The sequence below is a fragment of the Hyla sarda genome, chromosome 3, assembly GCF_029499605.1.
Source record: "Hyla sarda isolate aHylSar1 chromosome 3, aHylSar1.hap1, whole genome shotgun sequence".
NCBI classification, from domain to species: Eukaryota; Metazoa; Chordata; class Amphibia; order Anura; family Hylidae; genus Hyla; species Hyla sarda.
This window is the reverse complement of record NC_079191.1, coordinates 339,123,499-339,150,850: the sequence shown is the minus strand read 5'-3', so window position 1 is coordinate 339,150,850 and position 27,352 is coordinate 339,123,499. Positions and strand designations below refer to the sequence as shown.

The window sequence follows — 27,352 nt, the reverse complement described above, 5'->3', positions numbered from 1 at the left end:
TGCACGTATTTACTTTCTTTTTTTGCTAAGACTTTGGTCTGTGTGACCTTGTCTGTACATTTACCTTTGTGATTGTGTCTATCATTATGTTTACAAGTGCGGGAGCGGTGATGCCTCTTGTTGTCCTTGTCCGTGTATGTTTCTTCCCTATTGTATATGTTTTTATCACCATTTAATAAAAATATACTTTTTAATTTCCTTAATTAAATTACTCCATTATTTCTGTGTTGTGTAACTAATGTGCAAGTAGAAGGACACCTAGGAAATAGTGATCATAATATAATACATTATAGCTTGTTCTTCAATAAGGGAATCTCTCGAGGGGCCACAAAAACAATGAACTTTAGGAAGGCAAAGTTTGATCAACTCAGAGAAGCCCTTAACAATATAAACTGGGATAATGTCTACAAAAACAAGAATACTGTCACTAAATGGGAGACTTTTAAAAATATATTGAATTCTCACTGTAAGATGCATATACCTTATGGGAATAAAATAAAACCAATATGGATGAATAAAAATGTTAAGGCGGCAATAAATGACAAAAATAAAGCATTTAAACTACTAAAACAGGACGACAGTGAAGAAGCATTAAAAGCTATAGAGAAAAATGTAGGATATGTAAAAAACAGATAAAAGCCGCAAAAATACAGACAGAAAGACTCATTGCCAAAGAGAGTAAAAATAACCCTAAAATCTTCTTTAACTATATAAATAGCAAAAAGGTTAAAAATGAAAGTGTTGGCCCTTTAAAAAATGATAAAGAAGAAATTTTAAACGGGGATCAGGAAAAAGCAAATATATTAAACAAATTCTTCTTCACTGTATTCACCGAGGAAAATGAAATGCCAGGTGAAATACAGGGAGATATGGTAAACTCCCCAGTACAGGTCACCTGTCTATCCCAGGAAGAATTACAGGTCACCTGCCTATCCCAGGAAGAGGTACAGTGCCGCCTACAAAAAATCTAAATGGACAAATCACCAGGTCCAGATGGCATTCACCCCGTGTTCTAAGGGAATTAAGTAGTGTAATAGACAGACCTCTATTTTTAATATTCAGGGACTCTATAGTGACAGGGACTGTTCCCCAGGACTGGCGTATGGCAAATGTAGTGCCAATATTTAAAAATAGGTCAAAAGGTGACCCCAGGAATTATAGGCCTGTTAGTTTAACCTCGGTTTTATGTAAATTGTTTTCTAAGAGATGCTATTTTGGAGTATCTGAGATAAAAATAAATGTATGACTCCATATCAGCATGGCTTTATGAGGGATCAAACTAACCTGATCAGCTTTTATGAGGAGGTGAGCACCAGACTAGACCAGGGGGATGTTGTATATCTGGATTTTTCCAAAACATTTGATATGGTGCCACATAAAAGATTGGTGCATAAAATGAGAAGGATGGGGCTGGGGGAGAATGTGGGTAAGTAACTGGCTCAGTGATAGGAAACAGAGTGTGGTTATTAATGGTACTTATTCTGATTGGGTGACTGTTACTAGTGGGGTACCACAGGGGTCAGTCTTGGGTCCTGTTCGATTTAATACATTCATTAATGACCTTGTGGAGGGGTTGAATAGTAAAGTAGCAATCTTTGCAGATGATACTAAACTCTGTAAAGGGGTAAACACTATAGAGGACAGTGCACGGTTACAAATGGATCTGGACAGGTTGGCGGTTTGGGCTGGGAAGTGGCAGATGAGGTTCAAAACTGATAAATGTAAGGTAATGCACATGGGGAAGAATAATCCGGGCTGGGATTCTGTATTAAATGGGAGAACACTTGGGACGACTGATGTGGAAAAGGACTTAGGAGTCTTAGTTAAGAGTAAATTTAGCTGTAGTGACCAGTGTCGGGCAGCTGCTGCCAAGGCAAATAAAATCATGCAGTGCATCAAAAGGGGCATAGATGCCCACAACAAGGAAATAATTCTACCGCTGTACAAATCACTAGTCAGACCACACATAGAATACTGTGTACAGTACTGGGCACCAGTGTACAAGAAAGATATAGTGAAGCTGGAGAGGGTTCAAAGACGGGCACCCAAAGTAATACGGGGAATGGAAGGACTACAGTACCCAGAAAGATTATCAGAATTGGGGTTATTTAGTTTAGAAAAAAGAAGGTTCAGGGGAGACCCAATAACTATGTATAAATATATCAGGGGGCAGTACAGAGATTTCTCCGATGATCAATTTATTCCCAGGACTGTATCTATAACAATGGGGCATCCTCTACGTTTAGAGGAAAGAAGGTTTCTACACCAGCACAGACCGGGATTCTTTACTGTAAGAGCAGTGAGACTATGGAACTCTCTGCCAGAGAAGGTGGTCATGGGGAACTCTGTAAAATAATTCAAAAGGGGTCTGAATGCATTTTTGGAGAGCAATAACATTGCTGGTTATATATACTAGTTTTATAGGGACAGAACGTTGACCCAGGGATTTATTCTGACTGCCATATTTGGAGTCGGGAAGGAATTTTTACCTCTAGCATGAGGGTTTTTTGCCTTCCCCTGTATCAACTCAGTAGGGACTCATTAGGGATATAGGCTGAACTTGATGGACTCTGGTCTTTTCTCAACCATATTAAATATGTTACTATGTTACTATATAAGTAACATGTGACCAAGTATTATTGAAATATCTCCAGCCGTTTGGAAGTTATGCAGTAACATATATTTCCCATAGACTTGTATAGGACTTTAAACAAAAACCCCGACCCTGGCAAATGGGGGTGAGTAAGGGTTAAATCACCTATCCTATGTTTCTTGTTGACATATAAGTGACATGTGTGCCAAGTTTCATGTTAATATCTTTAGCCGTTTGGACGTGATGCTGGAACATACACACATACATACACACACACATTGAGTTTTATATATATAGATTAGTTTTAAATAGCAGCTTCACGTGTATTTGTAGTCCTCTAGCCAAAGCCAACACCTGTCAAAGAGCTCAAACAGCATAACATTTTGTAAGGCCCTAATGCCAAAAGACAAGAGTTTTATATTACAAATATTAAATGTCTTTCCTACCTGTGCTAACATTAACTTGTGGAATTGCATTAAATATTACTTAAATATGACACTGCGTTGTTGAATTAAAGACTTAATGTCTTTTCAGTAATACAAGTATAAAACATTTCACGACCAGCTTGAGTGACTAAATTGCTAAAAGGGCCAAAACTAATATCCTTAGCTTGAGAATTATTGTTTGTCTATGTCACATCCAAGTCAGTCATAAATAGTTGCCCCGTCAATCATCCTTGTTTTTAAAAGAGTAACATGTTTGAGTCTAGTTTTACACATGTATGACACATGAGCGAAAATATTTTCCTTTTCTACAATTTAAGTTCTAAAATTGGGTTCAATATTTTATTTTATTAATCTTTTTGTTGAAAAACAGTGATTAAGCAAGTCGTAACGGACTCTAAAAGAACTGGAACATTTATTTACTTGGTATATTCTGTATTGCTGCCATAGATTGTAAACACTTACGTCAAACCAGCCCTCACATTCTTATTCCTGGTCTCATATACCTACACACTAGGGCCAACCTCATAGGAAGCCAAGAAACCTGTCACTATCTTTTTGGTGTGTGGGAAAAATCCTGTTTAGGAAAAGGAAAATTATTCAAATTGCAAGTAGATGTTTCCTCTAGTTAGAATCATTCTAGGACCACAGTGCTGGAAGGCAAAGCTATGTGGTAGTTTTCCCTGTATGTGTGACACACGGTGAAAAATATAAAACAGACCACTTGAAGCACATTAAAAAGTTAAAAGTTGATTAGTTTAGAAAATTAGAAGAATTTAAGGTTCTAAAAAGTGTTAAAAATTGGTGTCCTGTTATGACAATATTCTATTAGGCTGGGTTCACACCACGTTTTGTTAAATACGGCTCCCGTATATGGCTGGGAGGAGGGGGGCGAGGCTTAATCGCGGCACCCGCACTAAGACATATTCGGGAACCGTATTTAATGTATGTCTATGAGCCGACAGGAGTGAACCGCAGCCTCCGGTCGGCTTCGTTTACGGCCGTATGCGGTTTCCCGACCGCAGGCAAAAATGTGGTCGACCACGTTTTTGCCTGCGGTCGGGAAACTGCATACGGCCGAAAAAGCAGCCGACCGGAGGCTGCGGTTCACTCCGGTCGGCTCATAGACATACATTAAATACGGTTCCCCTATACGGCTGAGTGCGGGCGCCACCATTAAGCCCCGCCCCCCCCTCCTCCCAGCCGTATACGGGAGCCGTATTTAACAAAACGTGGTGTGAACCCAGCCTTAGCTTTATATACAACAGACTGGCATTGTGTGCTAGAATTTAATCTATGATAACCAAATATAAAGAATTAAGACTTCACATATCTGTATGTATCTGCAATTTTTTTAGTTCCCTTGACATCTACCAAAGTATCTAAGTAAATGGTAGTGTGAATACATTGTTTGCAGAGACTATAATAAAAGAAATCATATGCAAAACTTACAATGATGTAATTGGGACGTGAGATGGTCCAGACCATTTGCTCTGAGAGGTAGTGATCCTTCTGTGGACTGTTCACCCAGGAGAACTTTCTTGGAGTTAGAGAAGTACTTTGGTTTGATCATGAACTGCTGTGTCTGTCCATGTTGGAGGTTCATGGTCAAAGTCTGTGGTGGTATCATCCTGTACAAAACAACAAAGACTACTTAATGAGGTTAGTCACCAGATCACCACTATATGCAGAGAGGCATGTACAGTGCTAACACGAGAGAATGCTGTAGACTATCCTTATCTCCTAAAGGTAGGAGGTATCAGGAACTAGGATCCTGCTGTGTGTGGAGACAAGGCCAATGCTGACAACAAGCCTGTGCTGGGTGCTTTGATTTCTTTATTATTTTATATTGGGAACACAGAAGGGAGCCAGGTGTAGATGGGGACAGTGTGAGTCTGTTAATGACTCTGTTCTCAGAGTCAAGATCTTGCTATTTTCTTAAACCTCTTTTGAGGAGACTGGGATGGGAAAAGTGGGACAACTCCTACCCTTACAACTGGGACTTCCCCTTGGTACTACCAGGAAGTTCATGAAGGAATACCAACTAGGGAGACATAAGCCTGACTTGTTAAAGCCAAAAACACTCCACAAGGTCATCCGAGCAAAGTATTCATTAGATTCTAGAGCCTGCAGCCACAGCTGACACCGTGTGGTAATATATATGACTTCTAGCAGGCTTATCAATGTGCACAAAGCCCTGGTATGAATGGCCATTCAGGAGGGCCTAACCCTGAGAACTTCATGCATGCTCACAGACTTTACCATATCAAGTGCTGCCTGTGGTGCCCATTCATTGAGGAAACAACTATGCACCTCTTTTAGCAGTGCCCATTTACATCCTGTTAAAGAACTTTCAATTATGGGCAGTCTGGACATCAAGGAAGAAGACTACAGATACCTCTCTCCCCCATGTGTCTGTTCTTAAACAAAGATTTAGGCCTGTGGTTCCCTTTCCCCTATAACTCTTCTGTTGTTTTGTATTGGAATGACATGTGATGCTTTATTAGAATGTAGTGCAGAGTTATATTATATAGTGTAGGATATGTGCCATTGCTTATACTTCGTACATGTGAAATATTTTGTGCCAAAATCCAGTTTATGCTGTGTCTGTATCCCCTGAGTTTGTGATTTGATGACCGATTATAAATAAAGCTTATTTTCTTTTTAATTTTCAAATCTATAATCCTACTCATAAAAAGACTTTATAAAGGTGTCAAACGTTGACTTGAGAAGAAAGCTACCTCCAATAGGTGGTGTCAAAGAGCTACTTTACATATCTTTCTTCCCATACTACCCCAGTCATTGCAGGGTTAATCCTAAATTTATTTCATTTCCCATGTGATGTGTTTATTGTTAAGGTCTGTTGGTCCTGAGACTACAATATAACAGGAAACTATTAGAGAATTCCTAGAAATATTACTTAAACTTTAAGCCTTTTCTATTACTAAACCAGTAATTGGACGGTGTAATGTGTAAAACGCCTGTAAAATCCATTCTATAAAAAGCAACTTTCAGAATTTTCCTAATGAAGCTAAAATGTAACAAAAAGCAGCAAACAGTCAATGTGAAGAGTGATGGCTATGAGAGTGATCTATCTGCAGACGTGGAGACAACATAGGCTCCTGGATTGGTAATGAATGCATAGAAGACTGGCGTGGGAGCTACATAAACAGTGAGCTAAGCAATCTGTTCTGACCTAACCCTCATGTCAGTGCAAGCGTTAGCAAGGTAGTGCTTATCACACGGGAGATTAACCGCCTAATCCCAAGTAGCCAATGACAGACTATTCCTGTTCTGTAAAACCCTTTCAGCAAGTACTATCTGCCATATAGACTTATAAAACATACACCCCAAACCTTACTGAAACCAAATATAAGCGCAATACATAATCACTCCAGGGAACAGTTACATCATGCCTATTCCATGACCTAAGGATGCAGCGAATGGCACATGAATTTAAAGAAGCCCCCCAAAAAAACGTTCCCAAAGATCTTGGCACAACAGTGTGTAATAATACCAAACCCCTGCGATCAACCATTGTCTTTTGCTCCAAGGATAAGACAGACTAGTACGGTAGTACTACAGAAGAGGATAGCATTGGGGCTTGTAAATGAAGGCATGTTTATTTGTATAGAACCAAAGGGGAACCTCAGTGGGTTGAACAGTCAGGACATTTTTATTTCCCCGTCCAATTTTTAAGGGCTAATATTGTTTCTCAGTTGACAGACTAGTTTCTTATTACAGCTCCCTGTAAGCTGGTTGTTCAATTCTGGTTGTTACAAGGTAAATCATTCCGTCTGAAACTAATTCGGCCCCCACCTTACTGTACTCTCCTGTCAAAAATAATCCAAAAATTCAAAGGGGGAGATAGAAACCAATTAGATTGTTTCTTTAATCTTTACAAAGTCATCTGAAAAATAAAACAAGCGATCTGATCGGTTGCTATGGGCAACTGGTGAATTTTGCCTCCGCACAGGTTTTGATAAATCTCCCTATAAATGTACTATTGCATTTCCAGTTTCTATTGTGTATTAATCCACCCAAGTAGACAAGTGGTTAGGAGGACAGAAACACATTGGAATTATGCATGTCACAGGTTCTCTTTATTCTTGCTTAGTTAATATAATTTACTAAACTTTGGTATATTATTAGGTCCAGTCCTTACTTTCCATTCATTACTTCTAATACTTTCATGGTGTTTTAATTTCTCTCTATGGAAAGTACCTCTTGCTTTTTTTTTTTTTTTTGTGTTTATAGATAGTTTAAAACGCTTTAGTACCTTTATAATAAGGGATCACACAACTTCTTCTGGTGGTTTTTATAATGATCAATAAAGGAAGATTTTTACAGCCCCTATATAACTTTTGATTTTCTTACTAAAAAGGAATGAGCTTATTGTGAGCAGAGATTGGTATTTTGGATGAAGTTGCACTGCATGTTAAGGGGTACTCCGGTGGAAAATTTAATCAACTGGTGCCAGAAAGTTAAACAGATTTGTAATTGACTTCTATTAAAAAATCTTAATCCTTCCAGTACTTATCAGCTGCTGTTTACTACAGAGAAACTTCTTATCTTTTTTAATTTCTTTTCTGTCTGACCACAGTGCTCTCTGCTGACACCTCTGTCAATGTCAGGAACTTTCCAGAGCAGGAGAAGTTTGCTATGGGGAATTGTTCCTGTTCTGGACAGCTCCTGACATGGACAGAGGTGTCAGCAGAGAGCACTGTGGACAGACAGAAAAGACATTCTAAAAGAAAAAAAATTTCTCTGTGGTATATAGCAGCTGAAAAGTACTGGAAGGATTAATATTTTTTTTTTAATAGAAGTAATTTATAAATATGTATAACTTTCTGGCATCAGTTGATTTAAAATAAATTGTTTTCCACCGGAATACCCCTTTAACCAATAGAAAGCTCGCCATGTGCCAAGTCAATTGTATAAAATATGAACTGGTGTGGTCAACTTTAGTCAGATCTAGATCATGGTTTGTCCTATAGACTAGATGCATGTAACTATATAGTAAGGTTAGGACCACCCAGTGCAGTCGGTTGCTGTGGCCTTCAGTTGCGGATTCCTCAATTTCATGAATGACTTACAATGAGCTGAAGAGGCATAAACACGGCCTGAATGTAATTCCCAGCAATGAATTACGCAAGGAAGGGTTATACTACTATAATACATTGCAGGCTCCCAGCAATGAAAAGGATTAACACATCTGGTAAAGGATCCTATAGTTTCATGGAGATTTAGAAGGTAGTAAAAAACATACTTTACCAACCAAAACCAGTTTTGGACTGAAGAACTTTGGTCACACATTGGTCACACTTCTATTTTACTGACGTGGGAATTTTATACAAATTAACAAGTATAATCTCAGGAGATGACTTTATTACCGGTATATACAAGTACCTATAGAATCTCCCTAAATTAAGCAACTTTGTTTATTTTATAATCATATCACAAACCATTTCTATTTGATTTACTTGTAACTTTAAAAAAGCTTTATTGTTTTTTTGTGTAAAGCAGTGGTCTACAAACTATGGCCCTCCATATGTTGCAAAGCTACATGTTTTTTCTTTTTTTTCTTTGTCAGTCTCCCTCTCCATTTTTGCTTGTGTACGGTTTAAACTGGTCCAAAAAAGCAATAAATCACTAAAATACTCCTGCACATAGACATCTGTTTTACTAAAAAAAAATTCCAGCTTCACAAACCATGTTCCTCTTCACAAAAATGCAGCATTTTATTATTTTTGTTTTATTTTGGAATAAGCTACAGTTATTTTGAAGATGGTTGACTAATTTCTGTCAAAAATTATGGAACCACAACCAAAACAAAAAGTGTCCACTAATTTTAGTTGAAGCTTTAGAGTTAAAACGCAGGAAAACAAGAAACAAATAACATTTTTGTGGTTCACCATCTACCACTGAAGTCAATAGGAGATTCTTGTTTTTCTAAAGTGAAACCACATGGTTTTAACGTAGACACAGACAGGGTCTTCATCTAAAACTATACTGCTAGTGGCTATGTAAACATATACTTGGCTTTAAAGGGGTACTCCTTTCCTAGACATCTTATCACCTACGGGTGTCACGCCCCCTCCCATAGACTTGCATTGAGGGGGCGTGGCCGTGATGTCACGAGCCTCTGCCCTGTATCACAAGTCATCCGGCACGGAGCTAAGTTCTCATGTCTGGAGTGCCGCAGCCAATATCACGGGGTCCCCAATGGTGGGACCCCCGTGATCAGACATCTTATCCCCTGTCCTTTGAATAGGGGATAAAATGTCTATGGGTGGAGTACCCCCTTTAAACTTAAAAAAAAAAAGCTGATTTGCCAACCATTCTTCAAGAAATCTGAAAGTAGCATGATGTAAAATATCGATTTTTATTCAAGTTCATACCTTAAAAACTTCCCCCCATTATGAAGACACAAGAAGCAACAAAGTAGTAACTATGATTTTTTTTTTTTTTTTATGATTTCACAATTTTTGTAACAATGAGTCCCTAGCAAAAATTGGACACCCCTTTGTTTAGAATATCATACTTTTTGGAGAAAACACCCCTGCTTTCTTGCACCCAGTGAGTCTGGTTTGTCCAGCTACAGCTGTCACGTCAAGGTGTTCTGTAGTTCAAATGGTATATACAGTATACACAAAGGAGGTGCAGAGGTAGCTGTTGCATCAGGACTCTGGTGCCTAATGGGGCCCCAAACCACCTCTGTTCAACAAAAAAAACACCAGTTTTGTAAATGGCACGTGGTAGACATGGGGCCTTGTTACAGATTTAGCATTGGGGCCCAGAAGCTACATATTAGGCCTCTGGGGGAGGCACTATGATCATCATGATCATACAGAGGTGCATATGGTACTGTCATAACCAAGTCAAAATACACAATACAAAACCATTCAATGAAAATCTGGCTTTGCATGACAGCTATTCGGAAATATTTTTTATGACCTATAGCCTGCCCCACTAGGATACTACAGCTTTCAGTGTGCACATTCATCGGATTATCTCTAATCCATGCCGCCCTCTAGCTTTTCCTGGCTCTTCTAGTAAAATGCACACACACCTCCTTCCTATTTTGTAAGGCCCAGTGCACACTGCCAGAGCACCTGCTATCTGTGCCTGAGCAAAGGTTCCATAATGTTCCCGTAAAGGTGTATCTCCGCATGTAGATTTATTTCAGTATCACCTGAGTCTTTCCCCTTTCCACATGTCTCTGTGACATGGCTAAAGCTTTCGTAAATTACAGGGACACCATTTAATTTAACTTTGCTGTCCCCGAATGTAAGTGGTTGGAGAAAGTGCTCTAATTAGAGCTGGGCGGTATGACCAAATATGTGTACCACGGTATTTTTGTAACTTATAACTTATGGCGGTTCCACGGTATAAAACTGTATTTCTTTCACCCCCACCCCAAATCATGTGACCCGCGAGCGCTCTTCTGCTCCCCCCCCCCCAAATCATGTTACCCACCAGCACTGTTCTGCTCCCCCCCAATTAATTATCAGCCCAGCGGGGTACTACTCACATGTGTCACCCCGCAAACACTGCCCTCCTCCTCTTTGTTGGGGGACGCCGGCGCTGGAACTCTTTACTGTACGCCAGTGGTCTCCAACCTGCGGACCCCAGATGTTGCAAAACTACAACTCCCAGCATGCCCGGACAGCAAACGGCTGTCCAGACATGCTGGGAGTTGTAGTTTTGCAACTGCTGGAGGTCCGCAGCTTTGTGACCACTGCTCTACGCTATATCCCTATGCCCTGGCTGCAAAAGATAAAGAAAATAGACTTACATACGTCGGGGCCTTACGCTGGGGACTGGAACGTCGGACAGCCATCAGCCTATCACCGGCCGGAGCGATGTCCCACCCCGGCCAGTGATAGGCTGAGCCCACTGTCATGTAAGAAGCCGGCTTCTTACATGACAGTGGGCTCAGCCTATCACTGGCCGGGGCGGGACATCGCTGCGCTGGGCTGATAGCTGGACAGCGCTGCGCTGGGCTGATAATTTATTCATTCCCAAGGGGGAGGGGCCAAACCAGTATTGCGGTATGGGGAAAAATTCATATCGTGCAGCCCAAAAATTTTGGTATTCGGCATGAACCGGTATACCGCCCAGCCCTAGCTCTAATCATTTTGCCCCAAGGTTTAATTATAAAAAATAAATGCATGTTCATGTGGAAACAGTCTAAATTGAGTTTAGGATGTCTAAAAAGATTTGCATGGGAAACACATTTTTCTTTTTTTTATATTCCAACTGGTCAGTTTTAAGACACATTTCATCCCAAAGCATCCAGAAGAACATTTATCATTGTCAGAGAATTAAATCGGTGGATTACAATAAAAAGACATAGGACATCTCTTGTGCATAAACAGCAGGGGAGCACTAAGAATAGGTGGGGATCCGACCATTCATCATGCTTTGAGCATTGAATGATGGGAAGTTTATGATCAGGAGACCTTTCAGGGTAACAACAGAAGAGAAAGCTGAGAAGGAAAAGATTAATTGTCATTGTCAAAGCCAAAAGTTACAATTCTTTCGTCGTCATCCACAAAACATACTTTCAAAATGTACTATTATATCCCAGGTACAAGTAACTATCTATATATCTATATATACCAGCAGTTACAATCTTTTAGGTAAAAGAAAAAGCCTTATGTAAAAAAAAAAATTACGATGAAAAAAATACAAATATATCTTAAAATTTGAAAAGGACCTGTGGTCGAGTTTTATCTCCTAGAAATGACTAAATTGACAGCTGGGAGTTACCAATTGAGGGTGTGTCCCTATTCAGTCTGAAATTGTCTAATCACTGCTGACACCGTCACAGCGTGTGGGGGCACATCTCTTTGACAAGGGGAACAGTAACACCTAGTTGTCAATTTATTCAACAGGCAGGATTTGATTTGTAGAGTTGTGCTTTAGCCCCTTAAAGGGGTACTTGGTTGGAAAACTTTTTTTTTAATCAACTGGTGCCTAAACAGATTTGTAAATTACTTCTATTAAAAAAAAAATCTTAATCCTTCCAGTACTTATTAGCTGCTGAATACTACAGAGGAAATTCTTTTCTTTTTGGAACACAGTGCTCCCTGCTGATATCTCTGTCCATTTTAGGAACTGTCCAGAGCATATGTTTTCTATGGGGATTTTCTTCTACTCTGGACAGTTCTTAAAATGGACAGAGATGTCAAGAGACAGCTCTGTGTTTCAAAAAGAAAATAATTTCCTCTGTAGTATTCAGCAGTTAATAAGTACTGGATGGATTAAGATTTTTTAATAGAAGTAATTTACAAATCTGGTTTTTTACTTTCTGGCACAAGTTGATTAAAATTAAAAAAAAAAGTTTTCCACTGGAGCAGCTTTCAGGTGCTCTGGTGGATACAGTCCTAGGAGACTCTCCTAGGACTGTATCCACCTTTTATAGCCCACCGGAGCACCTGAAAGCTGAACTAATTTATGAAGGCTAAAGTCAGCAAACGCCGAGCCCCGAGGTTCATTCAGAATCGAAGTACTGTAACTTCACTCATCTCTACTCTAGAGGAAGTTCTTTTTTTTTTTTTTTTTTTTTATTTCCTTTCTGTCTGACCACAGTGCTCTCTGCTGACACATCTGCCCATGTCAGGAACTGTCCAGAGCAGAGTAGGTTTAATATGGGGATTTGCTTCTACTCTGGACTGTTCCTAAAATGGACAGAGGTGTCTACAGAGAGCACTGTGGACAGACAGAAAGGAAATTAAAAAAGAAAAGAAATTCCCCTGTAGTATACAGCTGCCGATAAGTACTGGAAGAATTAAGATTTTTAAATAGAAATAATTTACAAATCTGTTTAACTTTCTGGCACCAGTTGATCTAAAACAAAAATAGTTTTCCACCGAATTACCCCTTTAACCCCTTAAGGACTCAGCCCATTTTGGCCTTAAGGACTCAGACAATTTAATTTTTACGTTTTCATTTTTTCCTCCTCGCCTTCTAAAAATCATAACTCTTTTATATTTTCATCCACAGACTAGTATGAGGGCTTGTTTTTTGCGCGACCAGTTGTCCTTTGTAATGACATCACTCATTATATCATAAAATGTATGGCGCAACCAAAAAACACTTTTTGTGGGGAAATTGAAACGAAAAACGCAATTTTGCTAATTTTGGAAGGTTTTGTTTTCACGCCGTACAATTTCTGGTAAAAATGACATGTGTTCTTTATTCTGAGGGTCAATACGATTAAAATGATACCCATTATTATATACTTTTATATTATTGTTGCGCTTAAAAAAATCACAAACTTTTTAACCAAATTAGTACGTTTATAATCCCTTTAATTTGATGACCTATAACTTTTTTATTTTTCCGTATAAGCGGCGGTATGGGGGCTCATTTTTTGCGCCATGATCTGTACTTTTTTTTGATACCACATTTGTATATAAAAAACTTTTAATACATTTTTTATAATTTTTTTTTTAATAAAATGTATTAAAAAAGTAGGAATTTTGGACTTTTTTAATTTTTTTTCGTTCACGCCGTTCACCGTACGGGATCATTAACATTTTTTTTAATAGTTCGGATATTTACGCACGCGGCGATACCAAATATGTCTATAAAAAATGTTTTTTACGCTTTTTGGGGGTAAAATAGGAAAAAAACGGACGTTTTACTTTTTTATTGGGGGAGGGGATTTTTCACTTTTTTTTTACTTTTACTTTTACATTTTTTTACATTTTTTTTTACACTTGAATAGTCTCCATAGGGGACTATTCATAGCAATACCATGATTGCTAATACTGATCTGTTCTATGTATAGGACATAGAACAGATCAGTATTATCGGTCATCTTCTGCTCTGGTCTGCTCGATCACAGACCAGAGCAGGAGACGCCGGGAGCCGCACGGAGGAAGGTGAGGGGACCTCCGTGCGGCGTTATGAATGATCGGATCCCCGCAGCAGCGCTGCGGGCGATCCGATCGTTCATTTTAATCGCGAACTGCCGCAGATGCCGGGATCTGTATTGATCCTGGCACCTGAGGGGTTAATGGCGGACGCCCGCGAGATCGCGGGCGTCGGCCATTGCCGGCGGGTCCCTGGCTGCGATCAGCAGCCGGGATCAGCCGCGCATGACACGGGCATCGCTCCGATGCCCGCGGTTATGCTTAGGACGTAAATGTACGTCCTGGTGCGTTAAGTACCACCTCACCAGGACGTACATTTACATCCTGCGTCCTTAAGGGGTTAAGGACCAGGCCAATTTTAGTTTTTGCACTTCCCTTCTAAAACTCATAATGCTTTAAATTTTGCACCTACAGACCCATATAAGGGCTTTTTTTGCGCCAACATTTGTACTTTGTAATGACATCAATCATTTAATAACAAAATTTACGACGAAACCAAATAAAATATATTTCTGGGGAGAAATCGAAAAAGATAAAGACCATTTTGGGGGCTTCTGTTTCTACACAGTGCAATTTTCGGTAGAAATTACACTATTTCTTTATTCTGTAGGTCCATTTGGTTACAAGGATACCAAATTTATTCAGGTTTTATTTTTTTTTACAACTACATGCACCAAAATTAGTATGTTTAAAATTGTCATATTCTGACCCCTATAACTTTTTTTATTTTCCCGCATACAGGGCTATATGAGGGCTCATTTTTTGCACTGTGATCTGTAGTTTTTATCGGTAACATTTTTATATTGATGACACTTTTTGATCGCTTTCATTTATGTTTTTTTTATGGTATATGAAGTGATCAAAAATACACAGTTTTGGACATTGGTATTCTTTTACGTGTACGCCATTGATTGTTTGGTTTAACTAACCTTATATTTTAAATAGTTTGGACATTTACGCATGCGGCGGTACCACATATGATTGTTTATTTTTGATTACATTATTTTATTTTTTAAAAATGGGAAAAGGGGGGCGATTAAAACTTTTTTTTTTTTGTCCCCATAGGGGACTACACTATGCAATCTTTTGATTGCATACACTGTTCAATGCTAAGCCATAGCATAGCATTATTCAGTGTTATCAGTGCTCTGCTGCTCTAGCCTGGCATCGGTGGCTGAGAAGAGGCAGGTAAGGGTCCTCCCACCGTCCACTCAGCTGATCAGGACCCGCGATTTTGCCGTGGATGACCCTGAGCTAACCAGCACCATGAACCCCGCACTTTAGACTTTATCAACTGATTGTGATGTCTAAAGGGTTAATGCCATGCACCGGCCTGATCGGCAATGCCTGGGATTAACTGTGGGTCCTGGCTGCTCATAGCAACCGGGACCCACAAGGTTTGAAGCATTCTCTGCTGGTGAGAACACGTTACACCCTGGTAACAGGATAAGGGGGTACAGGTACGCACTCAGTCCTTAAGTACCAGGACGCAAAGCCATACCCATATGCCATTCGTCCTAGAGAGGCCAAGGAAGGATAATGGAGGAATGGCACAATGCAGAGTTATGAATAAAGATGTTCCAGAATTGATATTCTAAGAGGATGTCAGCTGTATAATACAGATATATTTTTACATGAGTTAAAGGAAGCAATCGGCTTACCATAACATAATCAGGCATCACTGGGAGGAAAGGGGTAATAAAGGTACTCTTTTTTTCTGCATAGATGTTTAAGCAGCCATATTTTTCTTAACACTGTGTTCTGATGGTTTGCAGAAGAACCCATTGGGAGCCTCAGATTGTGTATTCCCATTGTCTGCATCACCGAATGCCGATTATGTTTCATGCAACCCGTGGTTCAGGCACCTGTCAGGTTCTCTTTACTTAAAGAAAACATTTACTATTTCACATAAGGTTTTCTATTAGTACAATATAGTACTTAGTACTCCCCAACTTTGTAGCTCCCTTTCTAAGCTAGATGGGAAAGTGGCTCTATAAAGGCATTGTTATGCATTAGAGATAAGAAGACTGAACCTGCCAATTTCAACGGGACTAGACAACTATCTAATGAGTATGGTGGCCTCCTGACTCCTAGGACAGATGTTGTTGGGAGAGAGGAGAATCAATTATGTTGAATTTTAACTGCCCCTTTGTTCCCTTTGTTTTCAGGTAGATAAGATGGTGCCAGGGAAGTCTGGCAGGGTATTATCCCTCTCTCTATTCTGAACACATGAATACTTAAAAGGGCATTAATGTGTATCGGAGGAACAGGAGGAAGAGCTTAGAAGCACTCTGGGATTTATTTTTCTAATTTAGTGCAGGATAGGTCATTATGAAATAATAAAGAAGAGTCTCTTGTATACATAAACATAATTCTTATTTTACTATGATATGGCTCTCCTAGTGCAGCCTACATTTCTCATGATGCCTCTAGCTTTGCAAAAACAGAGGGGTTGAGTCTCATCGTTTCACTTGCTCTGCTCTGAGTTATATTTAAGTACAATTGCAAGTGAAAGATTAGTGACACAGAACTTCTGTCCCCTAACCCACAATATAGCATATCATGTGAGATACTGATTCAACCTATGTCATTTTCTCCCTGTTAGCTCTTACACAAAGGAGACAGCTGTGTTAGATGGCATCACACAGAAAAGGCAGGCAGTTTGATCAGGGGAGCTATATAACTCTGCAGCTAATTACTGTATAGACTTAATTACTACTGTCTATCACTTCACTCCTTCAAGAAGAACTACTATTATTGAAAACGTATCCCTTATCCAAAGGATAGAGAATAAGTGTCGGATCACGGGGGGGGGGGGGGGTCCAAGTGCTGGGACCCCCAGCACTCCCGCCGACACGCCCCCTCCATTTAGCTCTATGGCAGAGCTGAAGATTGTCGGGTGCAGCGCTACTGCTATCACATAGAGCTGCAGGGAGGGGGCGTGTCAGCCAAAGCTTTGCGCTGTGGTTGACACTCCCCATTCAGGAGGAAAGTCAGGGCCCCAATTTGTGAGATTACAGGGGTCCCATTGGTCAGACCCTCTGCGATCTGACACTTATTCCCTATCCTTAGTATTGGGAATAAGTTTTTTTTTTATAAACAGGTGTTCTCCTTTAAGAGTGACCCCACTCTAGTGGACCTAGAATGTTTATGCTTTACATAGTTACAAGGGAAATGTATTGTCAGATAAAGGTTCCAACATGCTCATTTGAATGGGGGACTTGGGAGGGACTACCTTAAGAGTGGCTCACAATTGGGTGGACCCATGCATTGCATAGATGCTACACTATGCTACAGGAGAAATGCATAATAATGCTGCTTTCCTGATGATAACAACCAATAACTCATGTTTAGCGTAACAGGAAAGGCTGTCTTCCATCCAAAATGAGAAAGTCTTCATGCGCCAATGCCTTTGAATACCTGACACCATTCAAGGAGAGAAATATGCTATAAAACAGAATCCCTAAAAGTATTGAGATTAATCCTTTATTGAATCCAGGTATATCTGTATCTACATAGGTTTTTCCGCAAAAGTCATCAGAAGGGTTCACAGTGCAATAAAACCAATGATGTTGCTGTAAGAAAGTATGATCTAATGCTAGAAAAAAAACAATACAATGTTCAATTATTTTAAGTGCCTTTTACATATTTTATTCTGTATTGTAAACATGTTAAATCTCAGTCAGAAATCAGTTACCTCATATCCCAATCATGCAACTCTATAAGATACATAGTTGGCCTTAAAACACAATTTTAGGAGTTTATGGTTCTTAAGCAAAGACCAGAGAAATACAAAAGTTGAATACTGAATGAAGGAACTTGTCATTATTAAAGACACTCCTGTGGGACACAATAGTTGTCTCCATCCTAGGTCATTTTTCTCCTGCTCTGGTCTACATGATGATGATTACCCAGTGTTCTGTCTCTCTCGCTCTCTCTCTCTCTGGAGATCTGGATTTCTGTTTTTAATGACTTGGACGTCGACGTATTTACTTTAGCCCTTTTCCTTATGTAGCTATAATTATTTTGATTCTAGACAGTCATAATAATTGCATGCATGTTGTCTCTTTCGGAGCCAATGAGAAACTCCATGAATGCATCTATTCCAAGACACCAAATAAATCACTATTCCGGCTGAATTAATTTTGGAACTCAATGTTTCTGCTTACATTAAGTGTCGTCATCCTTTAGGAATGTTCTGCCATGGATAGAATATACAAGCCAACTAATGAATACTATAAAAAAGACAAATCCTGTTATTCCACCTCCCTAGAGATAGCGTTGGGTTCTGTTCAAAGCACAATGGGGCAACAAATATCTTTCTGGTAAAGGGAAAGGTTAAATAACCTTAAAGGGGTACTCCCCTGGAAGAAAAACATTTTTTTAAATCAACTGGTGCCAGAAAGGTCAACAGATTTGTAAATTACTTCTATTTAAAAATTGTAATCTTTCCAGTACTTATCAGCTGCTGTATGCTTCACAGACAGTTCTTTTCTTTTTGAATTCCCTTTCTGTCTGACCACAGTGCTCTCTGCTTACACCTCTGTCCATTTTAGGCTAAGTTTCCACTGCCCAAAATAAGAAAACGCCAAAACGACCCCATGGCGCTTTTTTCATTGAAAAAAAGCTGCAGCCAGTTGTTAGCTGTAAATAAATGAAAAAAAGCGCTAAATTCTTTTTCCACTTTGCGTTTTTCAGTTTGGCTTTTTTTTATCCTTCTGAAATTTTTTCACTCTTTTTGTCATTTTCAGCTCCTTGGCGGTTTTGCAAAGTCGCAGCATGTTGAGCCTATGGCCTTTTTTCCCCTAAAATTTTGGGTTTTAACTTTGGCGTTTTTGCAGGTGGTTTTTATTCTTTTTTGCACTTCAGCGATCCAAAAAAGTGATGGAGATACCTTTTTTAATAAAATTTTGTAGGGTACCCACTTTTCCTGTACCCCCTTCTCCTCCTTTCCACCATTCTCTCACTTCCCCACCTGACCTTTTCCCCTTTGCTCTCTCCTTCCTCCTTTGTTTATCCTATCTCATTGATCCCTCCGTCATGCCTTAGGCCTTTCATTATGCCAATTGCAAAATATCACCATTATATTCCACTGACTTTCACGAGTATTAGTGATCCGTTGACGGCGGATGGTATTTTATGGAATGCTATGTTCAACTTTGTTATTATATTTATATCTCTGTTTTGAACCATACTTGCTAACCTTCTATGAGTGCTTGATACTCTTTTTTTCTTTTCGGCATTTGCCGATTGTACTTGTTGTATAATGCTTTTAAATTTAATAAAAAAATATATATTTGAAAAATAATAATTTTGTAGGGTACCATTGCATATGGCAGTGCCTGCAAGTACAGGCATATTGGGTGCAAGTTCCGAATCTGTTGAACAGGATAAGCTCTTATGCTGGTACTCTGACGCACTATGAGGCACTTTTTTATATAATAGTGAAGAAATCCAGGGCTGTGGAGTCGGTAGATAAATGTTCCGACTCCGGAGTTTTTTGTACTTCCAACTCCGACTCCCCGACTCCTCTGTATTAATATGCGAATGTATTTTATACATTCCTTGAAGGAAAGAAAGGCAATATACATGTCATTACCACAGGACTACTGTCTGGGAAGCCAATAGTATACTGTATTGAACAGTTTGTGTGCTGATCTGCTGCTGAAGATAGGGCAGTGGGAGGATCCAGGAAGGGGCATTTATTATAAAACATGATTTCCCTAGTAGAATCCCACAGTCATGTTTAAAGTTTAAAGGGGTACTCCGCCCCTAGACATCTTATCCCCTATCCAAAGCATAGGGGATAAGATGTCAGATCGCCGGGGTCCCGATGCTGGGGACTCCCAGGATCGCCACTGCGGCACCGTGCTTTCATTACTACACAGAGCAAGTTTGCTCTGTGCGTAATGACGGGCGATACAGGGGACGGAGCAGCGTGACATCATGGCTCCGCCCCTCATGACATCACGGCCCGCCCCCCTTAATGCAAGTCTATGGCAGAAGGCGTGACGACCGCCACACCCCCTCCCACATACTTGTATTCAGGGGCTGGCCGTGACATCACGAGGGGCAGAGCCGTGACGTAACGATGCTCCGGCCCCTGTATCGCCCGTCATTACGCACAGAGTGAACTCGCTCTGTGCAGTAATGATAGTGCAGTGCCGCAGAGGCAATCCCGGGGGTCCCCAGCAGCGGGACCTCGGCAATCAGACATCTTATCCCCTATCCTTTGGATAGGGGATAAGATGTATAGGGGCGGAGTACCCCTTTAAGCTAACAATGGAGTTTACAAGTTTTTATAGCCTTAGCTGAAAGGCAGCAGTTTTTCCAATGGTTTACAGCTTCAGTCTTGAACTATTGACCCTCCATTCCCTTCACTTATACAAGTGTCTCTAGTCCTGCTAAAAACATATTTCCTTAATCCCTTATCAGTGAGAGGCTAGGTTACCCATGGGTTCCCTGTAACAGCAGAACACAACACTATGGAAAGTATAAGTATTGCCGCTCCTAATTGTGCATTGTGTGCCATATAGTAAAGCACATGAAAAGCATGCTTTTTCACGGTCACATAACGTGTTTGTTTTGTGGTTACGTGAGGCACTGCATGCATTGGTCTTCATTCTTAAAGTAGAGAAGTCATTAATTATAACTTTTTGTGAATTGAGACACTTCAACTTCCTTTTTTTTTTTTTTTTTTTTTTTTTTTTATTCTAATCTAAATTTAGTAGGAGTCGGAGTCGGTGCATTGTTTGCCGACTCCAGGTACCCAAAATTTCGTCCGACTCCTGGACTCCGACTCCACAGCCCTGAAGAAATCTCAGAGCAATTATTCCTATGCACATTTGCCACCAATTGCACACGCTGTCATTATGCTTGCTAAATTACATCTATTACGCGAGTGGCTCTCAGCTACCCCTCCTATCATATTACATTTACTTGAAGCCCTGAAACACCTATTCTCCTTAGATAGAAGGGAAGTACTTCATCATAAAGAAAAGATGGCAAAAAGTGTTTTGCTAAATGGCAGCTGTTCCTCACTATCTATTATGACACTTCAGAGCTCATATCTATAGTTTGTCCCTTTGTATCTACACCATGGTATACTATGGCGGCACTGGCGGGCTCCCTAATTGCTTTAAAAATTCTGCAGCTTTCTGGCCAGTTGTTTTTATCGGTCTGTACTGAATACCTACATTTACTCCAGAGACACTAACATGACGACCTTTGAGGAACATCTTTATACTGGACTTTGGCTGCTTGTCTGTTTGTCCCCTCTGTTTGTCCGTGGAGTCTGTCTCCCCTTTCTGTTTATGTAAGACTCAGTGACATACTGTCCCTTAGGGCTCTTATTGTTTGTATTAGGTTAGACTAGTCTATTTCTAACTGTTATATGCTAGACCGCTACCTTCATACGTGATCGAGTTTTAAGAAATCAGTCTAAAAGATTGAGATTACTTGTCACAAGATGCCATTGTTGTAGTTCATGTACTACTATTCATAGTCCACTAATGACAAACCTATTTCAGATGTGAATCAGTCCTGTTCCATTGCTGATGGTAGACTTACTTTCCTATGTAGAAGATTTCCCCTGCATATGCAGTCACGCTTGTATTTCACATTTTGTTATTACCACTTCTCTTGAAAATAAAACGGTCATAAAAAAAAAATAATAATAAGGGCAAGTGGTGGCTTATGATGGGGGAGTGAACTGGGCGGATTAAAAATGTATCAAGTTCATGACAGGTACGCTTTAAAATTTTGCTGGTTGCTATTGGAAACACCTGACTATCCTATCAACTTTAACAATAAAAAGTATTAAAGAGATGGCTCTATGCAAAGTTAGCAAAGCATGTTAGTTAAAGTGACACTCACCTCAAGAAGATTCTTCCAAATCAATCCTCTTATTAAAATGCCATAGTCATGATGACAGCACCGTCATGCTATGGCCATTTCATGTAAATACCAGCTTCTTCCAGCACCCACTTTAGAAAAAAAGAGGGTGTGTACACGAAACAGATGTAGCCCGACACTGTTGTCATCTTGACTATGGCATTTTATGGAAAGGATTGGCATGAAAGAATGTTCTTGTAATTAGGGCCTATTTTCTAATTATTTTTATGTACTTTACAATCTACATTGTAGATTTCCTGACCAAGGTATGTAAATGTAGTTAGCCGTAAAAATGCTCTTAATGATCTATTCACACGCGCAGTATTCTGCACAGATTTGATGTGCAGGATTTTCTGCTACAGATTTCAATGTAAACTAAATGACTGAACACAGCTTCAAATTCTGTGCATCAAATCTGCGCAGAATACTGTACATGTAAATAGACCCTAAGTGTATGCTCACATGAGCGGACCCACAGCGTATTTTACACTGCAGATCTGCCACTGAAGGACCCCTTCATGGTGGCTTTATATGTGCCTGCTCGGAGTGGCAATACGCCGCTACGAGCAGACACACTGCGGTGTGCGAGTCCTAAAGCGCATGCGCAGTATACTGGCACATCGTGGCAGCTCTCGGCCTAGCTTATGGAGCAGAGGGAACGGCGGCGACGTGTGCGAGTACACTGCGCATGCACGGCAACTCGCACATCGTAGTGTGTCTGCTCGTAGCGGCATATTGCCGCTCCGAGCAGGCACATGTAAAGCCACCATTCAGCGATCCTTCAGCGGCGGATCTGCAGCGTAAAATACGCTGTGGGTCCGCTCGTGTGAATGTACCCTAAGACGGCATAACTGAATGCAGCACAGCTCTATAGTACAATCAAGAGGTGTGTAAAGTAAAGGTTCTCGGTGATATGGACACCTCCTTTCTTATCATTTAAACAATTAAGTAAAGTTTACCTAAAACAGAGAATCTAGCTCCTCAGTGTGATAAAAAATGATATCAGGGTAATGATATGTAGGGTAATACCGAACTGAAACATGTCACTATTTTCTGTCCTGTATTGTACGATGCTTATCGAATGAAAAAATAAAGTATTTCTTTTTATCACATCGACCACTCATCATTTTTTTCATTCGATAAGCAACGTACAATACAGTACAGGACAGAAAATACTGTGTTTTGGATCTGATGTAGGTCCGGGGATGCTGCCGGCCTGTCCGTGCTTAGGTGTGGATGTGAGCAGGTACATGCTGTTACTCCTTTTCTATAGTTTATTATTATTAAAGATGTTCTCATCTGCTTTTTTCAGTTTATAACAGAGCTGAGCCTCCTCTCTTTTCCTTCTTTCAGCAGGGAGGGCTCTTGCTCTGTGATTGACACTTCAACCACAGAGGATTTGCTGGTTTTGTGCAAGCAACTAGCACTTTGCATGACTCACTGACACTGTACAGCTTGCACACTAGCAAAATAGCAAATGTCAGTGATTATGTTTACACAAAGATAAGGTTCCCAGCAGATAACTGCTCTGTGCATAAAACGTATGTCAAGTCAGCAGCAGCCCATCCACTGCTTCAGAGTAAGGAAAGGTGGTCTGTAGTCTAAACAACGAGCAGTAAACAAGAGCCAGACAAATGAAGCTGTAATATTAAAAGGAAACAAGTTTAATTAATATATATATATATTTATTTATTAAATTTTTTGGGACTTCCTAACTTTACATGGTCTATGATCTAAAAACTGATTATGGAGATTAAATACCTCTAGGTGGTTATTTATCGGATAATAAATAAATTAGAAATGTAAGCCTGGTTGTGCGCATAAGGCTTACAGGATAAGAACACTTATATTGTGTGGCATACCTATTGGATGCCTCTGTATGCAATACAGTAGTGCAGTCTCCTGCACTATTGCACACAGCAAATAAACATAAAGCACAATATATCCTGGCCAATAAAAGCAAAAGTGACATGCCTGTGGCCTCCGTCAGGTAGAAATGCATCTAAACGTACATTTATTGTACAGGTCAGGAGCTTCATGCTGTTGTTATGCAAAAAGAGCCTAGTGCTGGGGGGGGGTTACCGGTTCATACCGAATACCGGTGTTTTTTCTTTACGATATAAATTTTTGTATTATATACCGGTCAGGCCCCCCCCCCCCCTGAATGAATTATCAGCCTCAGTGCTCTGTCCCCACATTGGGGAACTAATCATATGTGACCAAAAGGCGCTGCTCTGCTTCTCCTCCTGATTAGTTCCTCCCACATGATTAGTTCCCTGATGTGGGGACACAGCGCTGTGGCTGATAATTCATTCAGTGGAAGGGGGAGGAGAAGCAGAGCAGCGCCCACAGGTCATATAGGATTAGTTCCCCAGTGCCTGCGGCTGATGACTCATTCGAGGGGGGATGAGTGAAAAAAACATATACCGTTAAATACCGGGAAACCGCCATAATTTAGAAAAATACTGTGATATACATTTTTGGTATACTGCCCAGCCCATGTGCTTGCCTTGAAAATCTGCCTCTGTCGGAGCTTATGTCCTGGAGGAAGAGGGGATGTGGCACATTAAAGTCGAAGAATCAGATTCTTCTTTTGTCCATTGCTGGCTTTTATCAATTGCCACTTAAATTCGGATGCCACAGTACAAAACGTGTGAGATTTTCTAGCAATAGTAAAGAAAATTGTAAATGTGTTTCTTTTCTTCTAAAACAAGGAAAGCGCCACTAATACTGTCAAAGTGTCCTAGCAAGCAACATGTATTGTTCTTCTCTTTACAACTATTTTCCAGTTGACTACACTGTAATTGGTGTCCTCTCTTAAGCACATATGCAAAATGTAAAAAAAAAAAAACACAGAAAAAACTAAAGAAAGAGAAAGAAACATGAAAAATTATGCTGGTGTTAGAGGCCAGGCACATATCCATTTTATTAGAAGACTTTGAGTTAACTCAAGAAAGATTTATGTGTAAGAATAAGAATGGATTAACATAGGGGGCCCAAAAAGCACGCCACAATTCAGGGAGTGCAAGCGGTGACAAGATTTGCTGCCTCTGACAATACTATTGATAGCAACAGAAAAAGCTCTAAAGGCTTCCTACACTTATACAGTAGACTGCATTCTACCAGGAACTTTCTGTTTTTATGTATGTCTTGCATGTGATACAACTTGGGAGGTAGTGGTGAATAGCTTCTGTTGGGTGCTCTGCAAGGTCTCTGTTGCTGAGAAATAAAGATCATATATTTCATATATATACTGTATATTTTGGAAGCTACTAGTTGTAGGCACAATATAATCTGCCCACTTAAATATTTAATTGAAATGCAATATATTACACTGAGCTATCATATCGCTCATGTTGTCATTGGCCCAAATGTGATTTCATATAATAGCCACCCAAAGTTTAAGAAGACTGAAGTGTTCCATGCATGTTCTTAGAGACAGCTACAGTTCAGATGTGAAGCAGTGCCAGAATTCCAGAAGTGCGGCTAGCTCTAAAGTAAAACATTTCTGCCTTTATCAAGCAGCCCTGACAGACGGCCTGAGCCTAGCAATTCTTGGCATAGAAAGGACCTGTCTAGACTAAATAAGCTCAGCCTGACTTAAGCAGACAGCTTTTAAATTCCAACTATTTACTGCAAGCCTGAAGTTCCTTACCTCAACTGCTTCAACTAAGCAGTATCTCGGCGACATCGCCTTTGTAAATCTCATTCTGTCTGATTCTTTTGAACAGCGCTCAGGTTTACAGTATAGCATTCATTCCTACTTCAAATGGAGCAAGAAATATTGCAGTCTGAAAGATGGTACATATGTTTCACTGATTATTATGAACAACTCACACGACCTTCTGTATAGGTGAAAAAAACTTTACATCAAGGCGGATATGTATTGACCTTTCCAGAGGTAACTAGTAGAGAAGCACTATTTGCAAACATGTTACTAGTAAGTGAAGGCATCTGTTATGTAGCAGCTGGCCCAAGCCACAAGAGTATATAGAAAGGAAGCAGCTCACCGGCACTGCTGCAGCTACTGATGTGAGAATGGAACGATGTGCTCTGGCAGGAGCGAGGGATAACGCACCGGCACCACAAAGGTCCACTATGCGATGGTGCTACGTCTGAAGAATGCAAGGACTTGGAAATGACAAAGGGAAGAGACCAGACGGCACTCACCAATAAGTGGGATACTTTATTTCTTCAGTGTGCACATGCAGCGGCAGGTCAGGGACTAAGACAGTGGGAGACGCCACAGGTCGAATCGTTTCGTGCATGATGATGCACTTCTGGTCTCTTTGTTTTGTCATTTCCAAACCACAAGAGGTTAATAATCATGAAATGGAGCACTAATGCTCTGCAAAAGATAATGCATGCCTACTGCTACTACCAAGGCCTGAAAGGACCCTTTAACCCCTTGGGGACGGAGCCCATTATGACCCTAAGGACGGAAGCATTTTTTGCAAATCTGACCACTGTTACTTTAAGCAATAATAACTATGGGATGCTTTTACTTATAAATTTGATTCCGAGATTGTTTTTTCGTGACATATTCTACTTTATGGTAGTCGTAAATTTTCGTCGATACTTACATAATTTCTTGGTGAAAAATTCAAAAATTTGATGAAAAATGTAAAAATGTTGCATTTTTCAAACTTTGAAGCTCTCTGCTTGTAAGGAAAATAGACATTCCAAATAAATTATATATTGATTCGCATTTACAATATGTCTACCTTATATTTGCATCATAAAGTTGACATGTTTTTACTTTTGGAAGACATCAGAGGTCTTCAAAGTTCAGCAGGAATTTTCCAATTTTTCACAACATTTTCAAAATCGGAATTTTTCAGGGACCAGTTCAGTTTTGAAGTGGATTTGAAGGGCCTTCATATTAGAAATACCCCGCAAATGACCCAATTATAAAAACTGGACCCCTCAAAGTATCCAAAATGACATTCAGTAAGTGTGTTAACCCTTTAGGTGTTTCACAGGAATAGCAGCAAAGTGAAGGAGAAAATTCAAAATCTTAATTTTTTACACTCACATGTTCTTGTAGACTCAGTTTTTGAATTTTTACAAGTGGTAATAGGAGAAAAAGTCCCTCAAAATTTGTAACCCAATTTCTCTCGAGTAAGGCAATACCTCACATGTGCATGTCAAGTGTTCGGCAGGGGACAGTAGAGGGCTCAGAAGGAAAGGAGCAACAATGGGATTTTGGGGCATGTCACATTTAGAAAGCCCCTATGGTGCCAGAACAGCAGAAAATCTCACATGGCAAACCATTTTAGAAACTACACCCCTAAAGGCACGTAACAAGGGGTCCAGTTAGCCTTAACACCCAACAGGTGTTTGATGACTTTTTGTTAAAATCGGATGTGTAAATGAAAAAAAAAAATGTTTTCACTTAAGTGCAGTTTTTTCCCCAAATTTCCAATTTTTACAAAGGATAATGGGAGAAAATGCCCCCAAAATTTGTAACCCCATCTCTTCTGAGTATGGAAATACCCCATGTTAGGACGTAAAATGCTCTGCGGGCGAACTACAAT

General features: G+C 40.0%; 1 protein-coding gene across 3 annotated transcripts in view; it reads right to left on the bottom strand.

Moving 5' to 3' along the window:
• Positions 1-27,352, bottom strand: part of LTBP1 (latent transforming growth factor beta binding protein 1) — a 366,216-nt gene that overhangs the window by 238,220 nt on the left and 100,644 nt on the right. For all 3 annotated transcript variants that reach the window (XM_056567405.1, XM_056567406.1, XM_056567407.1), the window contains one exon: positions 4,489-4,667. In XM_056567405.1, the coding sequence (XP_056423380.1) occupies positions 4,489-4,667 (179 nt within the window). The remainder of the gene's footprint in view (positions 1-4,488; positions 4,668-27,352) is intronic.